At 37.0% G+C, this 13,159-nt stretch overlaps 1 protein-coding gene across 2 annotated transcripts; it reads left to right on the top strand.

The window, feature by feature from the left end:
- The first annotated feature begins 3,379 nt into the window (after positions 1–3,379).
- Positions 3,380–11,987, top strand: LOC577107 (WW domain-binding protein 4). 2 transcript variants are annotated; one of them, XM_011683253.2, is made up of 9 exons: positions 3,380–3,439; positions 4,880–4,952; positions 5,646–5,780; positions 6,449–6,548; positions 7,949–8,161; positions 8,839–8,903; positions 10,273–10,418; positions 11,195–11,199; positions 11,475–11,987. In XM_011683253.2, coding segments are annotated over exons 1-9 (945 nt in total). In that variant the 5' UTR covers positions 3,380–3,437; the 3' UTR covers positions 11,681–11,987. The 2 variants fall into 2 exon arrangements, with proteins under 2 accessions (XP_011681555.1, XP_782450.4); XM_777357.5 differs by having other exon boundaries at positions 11,195–11,633.
- Positions 11,988–13,159: the final 1,172 nt, after the last annotated feature.

The following is a 13,159-nucleotide window of genomic DNA, read 5'->3' as shown; positions in this document are numbered from 1 at the left end:
TCACTTGTAGATTTCTTTATATGTTTACTTTAAGTCGATGCTATTGTTTGAGCATTAGCACAAATATGGAGATTATAATGAGGATTGAGGACGTATACTTGGAAGCGAATGAAGAGAACAAGGACAAATTATAAAATGGTAAATGGAGTCGTACTGGCATGCATGCACGTATAGCTAAAGCCTAGGGTTCTGGTATTTGTAGTAGTAGTAGTAGTAGTAGAATGGTTTATTAGAACAACTGCAAAATGATAGCCCGAGAGCTAAATGACATTGCAAGTGTTACACACTCAGATTTAAAAAAACATTTTAACCAAACTTAGATCTACACTGTAGACAAGTACAAATAATACACAGTAAAATAGATTACAACTTATTACATATTACATGCTTGCAAAAAATTTGAAGTTACAAATAGTATAAATTCGTCATTATTATTATCTTTTTTAATTATTGTTAAGTGAGGAATATTCATATTTCAAATATGAATTGAGGCTGATTTATTGAGTTTATGACAAGTAAATATCTTTTGTTTTCGAATGTTGTAATACACATACATAATTTTATCACATTGTCACCTCCTGTTTTGTATGTATGGTGTGTATGTATTATGTGTGTAAATAAAAGTTTCATTATTTTTATTATGTATAATTTTGCTTGTTTAGCTGTAAATGGTAGAAGAGAAAGAAACAAGAATCAATTTTTAAAATTACAATTTCTTGCATACACAATGTGCCAAAGATACGCGTCCCAGTTATATATATATACGTACATATGTATTTATATATTTATATATACCTGTGATCCGTCTATGTTTTCCTATGGTTTTACTGTGAATTTTTGAAAGTAAAGTTAAATTAACAAGATAAACTGAACCCTCTTCTAATATATATATATTTTTGAATGTTCAGCAGATTGTTAGTATCATATTCATTCATTCATATTTGTCTTAAATTCTCAAGATATTGCGGCAATTGAACGCAATCAGCATGACTATCATTGCAAGTTTACCCGGTCATTTAGTTTTGTGAATTATTTATTCAGGCTGTAACATATAACATAAAACTTATGATTATGGAAAGAATAAACGATCAGAAATTGATAAACCTAATTGAAAATAAATCATACTTATAGGCATACTGGCCAGAGAAGTGTCAGTTTTAAATGTGTTATTCTCGAATACTAAATTTGGAAATTTCACCCGTGAGATATTCCTGATTAATAGAGAAAAGTTGTGAGAAAAAGAAAGGAATGAGCAGGAGAAAGGGGGAGAGAGAGAGAGAAAGAGAGAGGGAGAGAAAGAGAGAGAGAGAAGAAGAAGAAGAAGAAGAGAGAGAAAGACAAGGGAAAAGAAGAGATGAAGAGAGAGAGAGAGAGGGGAGAGAGAAGAGAGAGAGAGAGAGAGAGAGGGGGGGGGGGGGGGGGGGGGGGGGGGGGGGGGGAGAGAGAGACGGGGATGAGGGAGTGAAGGGGAGAAAGAGAAAAATAATTGAGGGTAAATGGTTAGAGTTGGTTCTCAAATAAAACGATTGTCTGAATATTATGATACTTCCCCCTTACCTGCAGTACACTATAGCATTCGTCTATTATCAATCGTTAGTTTTTCTTAGCTTGGATGACGAATTTATAGGGGGTTTCGAATTATTACTTACCAACAATGTAATTAGGATAAGACGAATATAACTCATAATTAAAAAACAAATGAAGAGAGATATCGAGGTATTCAAACGTGACTGTATTTGTAAACGACATGGCTTTTATATATTGGTCACATGAAATATCCCGATTATGACTAGCATGACAAGTGAGTAATCAAGTACATGATGTTATTTTTTTTAACCGTTGAATGTTGTCTGATCGTGACGACCATTATTGATTAGCTTTTTATAGAATCACAATAATGATGCAATGTGTGAAATGATTAAAGTTGTCAGATGATTGGCTGTACTTAATGACGCAGATGGCGTATGACATATCTCCATGTAGAGATCCTATATTTGTATATGTATGCATGACGTAGATGGACTTTGACATATCTCCACGGATCCTGAATTTTTATTTATGCATGTCTCAAAGTAATAGAGTTTTGTCTGTGCAGTGGTAGAGTAAAGGGTTACTCTAGCTTGCCCTCCTTTGTCTCTCTCCCTTCTTCCTTCCTTCCTTCCCCCTCCCTCCATCCCTCCATCCCTCCCTCCCTCCCCCTCTCTCTCTCTATCTCTCTCTCTCTCTCTTTCCTCTTGCTCCCCACCTCGCTCTTTCCTCCTTCCCTCACATTCCCCTCCTCCCCTCTCTCCTCTATCTCTCTCGATCTACATACACGCATGCATACACACATTCAAGTTCATTACATGTAATGATTAAAACAATTGGAATAAAAATCCTGAGAGTTCACTGCTTATAAAATGTATCCGTCACTCCTCCATTTTGCTCTCTCCTTCTCTCTCTCTCTCTCTCTCTCTCTCTCTCTCTCTCTCTCTCTCTCTCTCTCTCTGTGTCCACAAAATATCCACAAAATAAAAGCAGAGAATATAAGATGAACAGGTGAAAGTTTGCGATTAAATGGAGAAATTTATTAATTCATTTTTGAAGTTGCGATCAATCAAGCACAAATTGGCAATACTTTGACGTATCTTGCGCGCTCCTCTCCAGTTCGCTCTGCACATACATTTTCAAAAACTTTCATTTATTTGATTATTGGTGATGGAATAAATGTATTTCATACAGGTGATGTATAGAAACATATCTGTAAAAATAAATTTAGGCTGCATGTATGATTTTAAAACTTTCTTGAGGGAAAATATAATTACCGATTTTCTTTTAAAGTACAGCGTAAATGGAAGGGGAGAATCGCCAATTTGTATATAAATGATCGAAAGATAAACAAATGCATAACTTTTCTTTTTTTTAAATGGGAATGTTCTCAATATTTTCCCTGACCTGCCTTTCGTATCAGGGTGGGTTTTCCCTTTAGACAGGGATGTAACCCCCCCCCCCCCTCCTCCCGGCAACAGCCTGGAAGGACGGAAGACGTTCTTCATGTTGATTCTTACCGTAATCACTGGCGGAAATATTTTCCCAGCCTATCTAATATTTCTAGATTGTACTTGATTTCATACGCCCCCTTTCGATGCATATCCTAGAATCATTTAATTTAAAACAAATACACTAACTATACAATTTAAAAAATTAAATAAAAAATTGTAGTCAGATGGTGAGGGGGGGGGGACGGCTCGGGGGGGGGGGGGGGGGGGGGGGTTGCATTCATCTTGTACACGTGCCTCCTTTAAATTAATTTATAACATTCCGGTGTGGAAACCCCGCTCTCCATCCGCAAATTGTTACAATTCTCCATTCCATTGTAGTTTTTTCCTTTTTATTTGTATTGTTAACGCTACCTTAGACGTAAGCCGAAACAACGAAGCTGTGTCTCTATTCTAACCATGTAAGTTTGTTGATTTGTATGCTTATTTAGTATCTGGAATGAATTCATTGATTATAGCTTGCATCAAGCAATATTTATAAAAACAACCTCAGTATCTTTTATATGAAATTTTGCATTTAGACAAACTTACGTACCTTTATTTTTCCGGAGGCTTTCACTTCGGTCCCGTATCATTCAATTTGATGTGTGCATATTTTCATATTCCTTAAGCTTAGCCTAGACTCTAAGCTAAGCCTTGGTTTTGCCTTCCGCCGGTCGGCCCTACGGTGACCAAGAGGGCTGCCTGGCTGTTTTTGCTGATCGGGAACACGCCCAGAAAGTTTGAAGTTCAACGTTAATCAAACTCGATGACAACATCGCGCAATTTTTATTTGTCTGAGTTCATGAGAGAGTCGAATCAGTCGATGCTAATCATGCGTAGCGCGTATTGACCTCTAGGCTCTTGCACTGCACTGCATGTTAATACTTATAGGCAGCATTTAAATACGTGAATGGTCAATACCCTCATAAAACACAGATGCACACAATCATGTCGATGCGGCTGATTGGCAAGTTTGACAGTGGACTCACAATTTGAATTCTTTAATTATACATCAAAAAATGTATTTTACTGATATTATATTTAGGTGTCATCAATCGTCACTAAAGTACCAGTATTGAGTGAAATCAGTTGAGTTTTGTACAGTGGTGTTAATAATACACAGCCAGGATAGAATGCACCTACATGTATGTGTGGTAATCGGTCCATGTTCCACTGATGGCGATGTTCGCACGATCATCGCCCAAATTTTTTAAACAAATTTTCTAATAACATTTATTTTCCGCCTGCCGATCCACCACCGGCCATCCCGAACGGGCGATGCGCGGTGCCTGGTCAACCCAGGCCCGGCTGATTTTCAATTTTATTTCCATTTCCATTTTATTTTCATGAAAATTAGATCTATCATCTAGCATCTTTCCAATCGTCATTTTTTTCAAAATCAAACTGCACTTTTGTCTAGACTCTAGATTTAGGAAAAATTGAGGGCACACTTGTATTGTAGCTGGATTCCGGAGAAAATAGCTAGTAATTAGTCTCCCTGTTGAGTGTTCTGTGTCACTATCTTAGCACTATCTTCTTAATTCTCCTGTAGTGCTGTACCGTTGCGGTGTACAAAACAGGCAGATTTTGTGGTGCTCATTTGGTGCTGACTTTATGAAAAAAGCTATCAACTGTAAAAAGACGCTATTGTAATTATCATGTACCATTGCGGCGTACAAAAAAGGCAGATTTTGTGGTGCTCATTACATGCTGACTAATGAAGAAGCCATCTATTTAGTTTAAAAAGACATGTTGCTGAAAGCTGATAACGTTTTTGTTTAATTTTATGAAACCAAAAGTGAAGTAATCTAATGGTCTCTTAGTTTAATTCATCTTTATTCTTCCCTTTTATCTATTAGGACTGAATTTTGGAAGTCAAATCCAAGAAAGTTTTGTGACTTTTGCAAGTGTTGGTATGCAGATAACAAATCGGTAAGTTTTTGAAGTCTGTGGTGGTGGGACTACCTTTAAAAGTGAGTGGGCCTGGCCAGTGAAGAAGTAAGTTGAAAATGTATTATCCTAGAATAATATCAAGCATAATGTTATACCTCCCAGAGGGATGGGGGGGGGGGGGGAAGGGGTAGGGAGGGTCAAAACCCCTTACTGGAAAATGAAAAATTGATGACTGGCCTTCCCCACTCTTTTTTTGTATACAGCGTGAGCCAAAAAAAAAGTTTACACCTAGAAAATTGCTAATTATTTTAGAAATAATCTATGAACAGTAAATTATTATACATCTTTGGAAGCGCTTAGTGATTCTAATAAGCGTTATATAGAAACTGAGTATTATTATTATTATTATTATTATCTTATGAAAGAGTGTTTTATCCTAAAACATTTAGTATCATTTTTGTGTGGAATGTGTTCACGCTTGCCTTCGTACTAAGATATCTTTGATGGAAAACATTCACTTTCCTTGCGATGGCGATAGAATCCTTCTTTGTTTGCTTTCATAAATGGCAGTTGCTATTTTGAGAATCTGAGTTTGATGTTGGTGCTAATGGAGGCTGATGACCAAGAGGAGCACATTCTTTGGGATACTGCTGCTGCCTTGTCTATTCTACTCTTGTCATATTTTTTGTAAAATTCTATGAAAATATAATAATCTTCTTTATTTCACTTCAGAGTAAGGAGTTCCATGAGAGAGGGAAGAGACACAAGGAGAATGTGGAGGTCAAGATTGCAGAGCTGCGGAAGAAAGGGCAGAAGCAATATGAAACCAATCAGAAACTTGATGGCTACCTCAAACAGATGGAGGAGGTATGCAAATGAAAAGCATCACTTTGAGTTTGAGCCCCCCTTGTAAATACTTAATTGTAGCTTTGCAAATTGCACATGTAGTAGTATGAAAAACTACATCTATCACAACTATCTTTAATATATGGGGTGTTGTAGACTGAATCTAGTTGTGCTCCTATAGCATATATATACCGGTATGATATATTCTGTATAAGATGTAGGGCTGATGTATGTACTTTCATTAAGACACATTTAGGACAGTGAATACTTTATATGACATTTCAATGCTCAAAAAGATGATGTTCATAATATGTCGTTCATTGAAATTCAGAATTCATGTATTTTAGGGTTGCATGCTCTTAAATTTATCCATTTCTGAATTATGATTATTTTAAGTTCTTCAACTCTTTGTACAGGATGCTATGAAAGCTTTCAAGATACATGTACTTTGAGAAACATTTAAGACAGTCCATAAATTAAATGACATTTCACTGCTTAAAAAGATAATATTCATAATACGTCGTTCATTGAAATTTAGAATTCATTTATTTCAGGGTCTCATGTGCTTGAATTTATCTATTTCTGAATTATTATTATTTCAACTCTCTTTACAGGATGATAATGTGTCGTTCATTGAAATTCTGAATTCATGTATTTCTGAATTATGATTATTTCAACTGTTTGTACAGGATGCTTTGAAAGCTTTCAAGAAGGACGTTGAATCGAATCCTGACCTGATGCCAGAGTACAAGGTGGCTCTCGTGGAACACAGAGTAAAACAACAGGAAGGTAAGTTATAGCAGTGCTACTACATCACATTGGGTGGTATTCTCGAAAACGGACTAACTTTAGTCCATGGTTTAGTCCATGGACTAAGTATGGAATGCCAAGTGTCCATATGAATATATTTTGAATAATTTGATATGTCCCTAAATTACCATGATAACATAATTATATCGTAGTTATATTTTTGTTTATTAATGATGTTATTATATTTTATTTTTAATTTAGTCACAGATTAAATTATTCAAAAACATATTCATATGGTCACTTGGCATCCCATACTTAGTCGGTGGATTAAACCATGGACTAAAGTTAGTCCACTTTCGATAATACCACCCATTTAGTCTGCTCGATTTAGCTTTTGCGAGATGAAAATATAATTTTTTTTTTCTTCAAAAAGTCATTTGCAAGCAAGTTTAAAGTGTACTAATCACCAAAACATATTTTGCTGTGTATGTAAGAGGTGTTGGTCTGCTAAATTAATCATATGCACCCTGCCTCTGGTATCAACTGCCCCGGAACACCCGTACATCACCCACACTAGACGCCTTTAAAGAGAAGGTTGAGTTCTGGTCATGCGATTGCATTGTGAAAGAAACATTGTGGAATCGATCAGAAAAGAATTGATCATCTAGCATATAAGTATTTATGTGTATTGCAAGGTTCTGGCATCATCAAAATGCTAAGCAATTTGGCACAGTCTAGGTAAAGTTACAAGCACTGTACACAGAAAGATGTATATGATTAAACGAACACGTGGCGAAAAAATCCGTCCTGATTTTGATGATGTTACATGCCATATTTAGAATATTAATGCATTTGAAGGACCATGTTTTTCAGGGAACATGTTTTATCTGATGTTCTTCCACACTTGCATAGCACAATGATAACGCTCACAAATTATTTGTCACCTCTTCCCAGAACTCAACCTTCAAGCACTTCAAGACATAATTTGTTAACCGATTTTCCCACCTTTATACCATGTAAAGCACTGTGAACCCATTGTGTGAGAGCACTACATAAATGAATATTTCATTATTATTATTATTAAAATAACAAAGGGATATTGCAAGTTCGAATATGTTCTCAATTCACAAAAAAAAAGATTTGCGACTATAATTCATAGTGCCTGTATGCACCTGTGCCAGAATGTAGCCTGTGCAGAACCCAAGTCTGTTTTGGGTTTTTTGTGGGGTTCGAAGATGTACATGCAAGATGGGCTTCGATACACTTGCTTGACACATATCCACAATGGTACCGACCTTTAGGTCCAAGATCAGATGCTCTGCATGGTGAGCCACTCTGCTAAGCACACTACTTAGCACACATGTATTTTAACTGTAGTGAAATCTTTGAAGGTTCATATATTGGTCTCTCCACATTTCAAACATGTTTCCTTATTAAAGGGGACCCAACAGCTCTACAGGGGAGCAGATACCAGCCAGGCCCGCCAGGGGGGACGTCAGCGGGGATGTCAGGTACCACGGAGACCATGCCCTCGTCAGATACCCAGGAGACCACACCCTCGTCTTCAGCCACACCCAGCACTGAGACGCAGGAATGGGTGAAAGCAGTCAGCCCAGAGGGACACACTTACTACTGGAACACCAAGACAGCAGGTAGGTGTTAATCTGTTTAGTAAAGCCTGTATACATGTAGCCCACTTTGTTTTCTTGTGGCTGCTTTTCCAAAGAGACATAAAAAAGAAAGTGGACATTATTTATAGTTGAGATTTTCAAATAACAATTGAATATAAGCTTTCATAACATAAACTTTCATATATCAAAATAAACATGACTTAATTCTCTTTAAGGTGATATGCAATTGGAATCATCTCATTCATACATGAGTGAGCATAGCCATTTACCAATGAATGAGTCTGAAAGAAACTTGCAAAAATGGGGCATCTGGCCATTCAAATGTTGATGAACATTGGAGTATGCTATGGCGGCTTGTCCACGACATCTTGACCGTGCTTGTGAAATCCATACATGTTAACATGTTCTCTGTTGTTTCCTCATCACTCCATTCATCTCTCTCTCTCTCTCTCTCTCTCTTCTGTTCTCTCTCTGTGTCTCTTCATCTCCCGCACCCCCCCCTCCCCCTCTCTCTCTTTCTCTCTCTCGTTCGAATTCCTTCTCTCGTTCAAATTCTTTCTCTTTTTGTCATTCTCACTCTCCTGTTGTCATACTCACCCTCTCTCTCTCAATATGTCTCTCTCTGCATCACATAACTACCCTCTCATCACCTCGCTTTGTTTCTCTTCAAATCCCTGTCAACTGTTCTTACAATGCAGAGACCCAGTGGGAAAAACCAGCAAACTTCACCTCATCAAAAGACAAAAGTTCTTCAAAAGGAAAGGTAGGTATTCATGCTCTCATAGGTAAACCATTCAAAAAAGTTATTCCCATCATCAACGGGCCTGGAATCAACACTCACGTTGACAGAAGAAAAATGGTATTATGTACTATTGTAACTATGTCTGCATAGTTATCTTTTGTCCAAACAAGGTCAGAGAAAATCAGTGTTGACAGTAGCACTAATAATGCATAGAAAGAGCTCTGATATAACAAGATACTTGATATATATATATATATATCTTTATATTTGTTACCCTGATATATCAGAAAAAGAGAGACATCAGGGTCTCCTGAAACTTTTTTTAGAAAGGAAAGTAGATGGTTCTAGACCAAGAGGGAAGCTGAGAACAAACTAGGAGGAGAACATAAAGACCAGGGGGGGGGGGGGGGGGGTGTTTTTCACTAAGATTCTAAGTTGAACTTATCTCTAAGTTGGACTAAACAATTATGGAAAGCTGTTATCATCTATGAAAATGTTTTGCAAAAGTTATTTTAAAAGGCATAAAATGTTGATTTGAATCATTCGTAATTTCTATTATCGAGGAGATTTTCACGTTCTTGATGTGGAATTTATGAAAAGTCTAAAATACTTGAATGTTTGCTTTTTGATATATTTCAATTTAGGGCTACAAATGGCTCTCCATAATGTTTAAGTCCAACTTAGAGTTAAGTTCAGCTTAAGATCTTTGTGAAACACCCTCTGGAGTGGAATGATGCTGCATGAGTGCACTAGAATGGCAGATAACAGAGATGTGTGGGGAAATGTTGAAATCACCCTGCAAGCTGGGAGAAGATTCCATGATAGGATAGGACAACAAGGTTAATTTCATGGTGCCATGTCCTCACTATAATGTGTTTCCAATGTAATTACCCCATCTTGTAAATTGTGAAAAAGTATGATCTTTCTGGAATGTTATATTTGTATGGTTAAAAGAAAAGAACATACCAAATGTTTTGTTCACAGATGAAGAATATTTTGTTGGTACTCTTATAATCAATAATTTTTATTTTGACGGTCAATACAGTTATTATTTTTGCAAAATATTTTATATTCACTTGTAAAATGCAAAATGTTATTCCACTATTTCCTTCTTTTCAACGAGCTCTCAAACATTTAGAAAATATGGAACGTATAATTGCTTTCAAGAAAAATCGTCTCAATCTTCATAATAAGAAATGGCAGATATTTTGTTAACTTTTTTTGCATTGCTGATGAGTTAACTATTACACTATATTTTTTATTATACATATTCTATGTCTATAAGAACATGTTATTATTACTATTATTATTATTATTATGAATGAGACTTGTTTTCAATAAATACTTTGAAAAAAAGAAGAAAAAATTACCCCATCTTTTCATCTGCCAGGCTGAAGGGAAGACAGACTCCGATTCCGATGAGGACAGTGAGGATGAGGATAGAAAGGAGGATGCAAAGAGCACGTCGAGAGGAACCAAAAGAACAAACGATCATGCGTATGGTGGATGGTCATCTGTTTCCACTGGACCTGAGGAGTAAGTCATTTCGCTTTCTTTTCTGTTTTTGCACGAATGATAATTGCTTTATTTATAGTTTAGGGTAATACAAACATTTATGTCCTTTATGGTGATACAGAAACCAATAAATACAAATATTAAACAAAATTGTTAATGACATGGAGAGATCCTGACCCTCAACAGCCTGAATCCAACACTCTATACCATGGCTATTACATATACAGTCAAACCTGTCTATTAAGGCCACCCAAGGTAAACAGAATAAACTGTAGTAAACAGGTGGCCTTTCTGGACAGGTTCTACGAACACACATGTATGTCTTGAGGTAGACAAAAGACATGGCCACTGTAGACAGGCGACCACTAAGACAGGTTGGACCATATTTCATGATTTATTCATCTATTGTCAATAAATTTGTGTATCTTGTTATTTGTCATTGTGAAACAGCCCAACAACAAAAAAAAATCTAATTTTAATTTATTAGTGTTGCATTATGCCTGAAACCCATTTCACAAAGCCTTTTTTCAATGACAAATGACAAAAATGATAACAAATCAGAAGCAAGGATTTCATTAGCTTATAATAGAAACTGTCATTTGTCACTGACAACAAGTTTTGTGAAATTGGGCCCTCGTCTTTATTCCAGCCCTTTTTACTTCAGCTCCTTTGTATGTATCATATTTTCTACATGCATTGACAATAAATATTCATATACTGTTATCACAACAAACAATGTATATGGTACACAAATAAACGAAAAAATGATTAAATCAACCATTCTTTCCATGACTCAGAGTGCCTGACCTTCAACTGCCTGAAGCCAACCCACTTTACATGAGCTCCTACGTACCCCAGGCTGTACAGTACGAACCGAGAGAAAAACTGAAAATACAAGAGAAGGTGGTCGGGAGTATCAAGGCGAGCTCAAGGGAAGCACCGGGAGTGCTTCTTTTAAGAAGAGGAAAGGAGGGCAAAGACAAATCCGCTCTAGGGATACCTCCTCGTGATGTAACTATGCCTCAAAGGACTCTGTCACGGACAATGTCAGAGAAGAGATTTTGTTGCATGTGTTGTCTGACCTCCAACTGCCCGAGAGCCAACCCTCTTTACATGAGCTCCTACGTACCTGTGGCTGTCCCGTAAGAACCAAGAGAACCAAGTACGAACCAAGTGATGTAACTATGCCTCAGTGGACTCTGTCAGAGACAATGTCAGAGAAGAGATTTTTGTTGCATCTGTTAAACAGTATGATCCATGGGAACCAAGAACAAACCAAGTGATGTAACTATGCCTCAGTGGACTCTGTCAGAGACAATGTCAGGGAAGAGATTTTGTTGCGCATGTTAAACAGTGTGATATTCTGAGGAGAGAGAGGTATGTTTGCATTGCTCCCTGAAGAATTCCGGCCTCTAGACAATGGAAGCTCCTCACTGGCTATGTGAACAGGGTGATCCCTGTAGTAAAGCCAATGGGAATGAGTGAATTCAGAACCGGTAGTCAAAAGGAAAACAGCACTTGCGCTGCTCCACAAAAGTGTCATGGAGGAAATTATTCTTCTTCTTCTTCTTCTTCTTCTTCTTCTTCTTTCTCTTCCTCTTCTTCTTTTTCTTCTTTTTCTTCTTCTTCCTCTTCTTCCCTTTCTTCCTCTTCTTCTTCTTCCTCTTCTTCTTTTTCTTCTTCTTTTTTCTTCTTCTTCTTCTTCTTCTTCTTCTTCTTCTTCTTCTTCTTCTTCTTCTTCTTCTTCTTCTTCTTCCTTCTTTTCTTCCTCTTCTTCCTCTTCTTCTATCCTCTTCTTCCTCTTCTTCCTCTTCTTCCTATTCCTCTTCCTCTTCTTCTTTTTCTTCTTTTTCTTTTTCTTTTTCTTCTTCCTCTTCCTCTTCCTCTTCTTCCTCTTCTTCTTCTTCTTCTTCTTCTTCTTCTTCTTCTTCTTCTTCTTCTTCTTCTTCTTCTTCTTCTTTCTTCTTCTTCTTCTTCTTCTTCTTCTTCTTCTTCCTTCAACCTTGAGGATTATTGCAGAACTTTGACATAGTGTGTGCCACAAGCGTAGGGTGCATGTGCCAATAATTACAAGGTGCTAGTAAAAACAGCATTGGATCTAGCTGCTGCAGCCTCTCGTCAATCGGAGACAAAAGGCTTTGACTTAGTACGCTGTGAAGTTCTTTGATCACTTTATTGTGACTGGACTGGAAAAGCATTATTAGACATAAGTGAAGAAAGTTCTTATGGAGGGACCAATCATGCTAATACCCTAGTATATGAAATATCCCAGGTATATATATCAATCTTGGATGATCTTGATCAAATTTAAGATGAAGGCAAAACCATCCTAGCTTTCCAAGCCTTGGCTTTTATCTTTGGCATACATGTATAGTAATCATGTGAATTTAGCACTTTGAGGCAAAATGAAGAATGAGGACTGGTTGATGCGTTAATGAAGTGTACACAATTCCTGACAGAACCATAAGACTTCATAGTAGAACCTGTAGGATGTCTTCCATGCTGCTGCTTAACCTGCTTGATGCTAAAGTCCAAGATAACTCTAGTATGAGTCTACAGAAAACCAAACCAAAATAATATCATAATCCACAGGTTTACAAGTAAGGTGTCTGGCCAATCCAGCACTGCTATTGCCCTATTTGCCATTGCATTACATGTAGCTGGGCCAGGTATGTACATTATTAAGAGTGGTAATATTTGCCTGCACCTTTAACATATACAGCCATTATTGAAATCTTTTGTCCATCCTGATGACCAATTGT

Source organism: Strongylocentrotus purpuratus, unplaced genomic scaffold, assembly GCF_000002235.5.
Source record: "Strongylocentrotus purpuratus isolate Spur 01 unplaced genomic scaffold, Spur_5.0 spur5_scaffold_11, whole genome shotgun sequence".
NCBI classification, from domain to species: Eukaryota; Metazoa; Echinodermata; class Echinoidea; order Camarodonta; family Strongylocentrotidae; genus Strongylocentrotus; species Strongylocentrotus purpuratus.
This window is presented reverse-complemented; position numbering and strand designations above follow the sequence as displayed.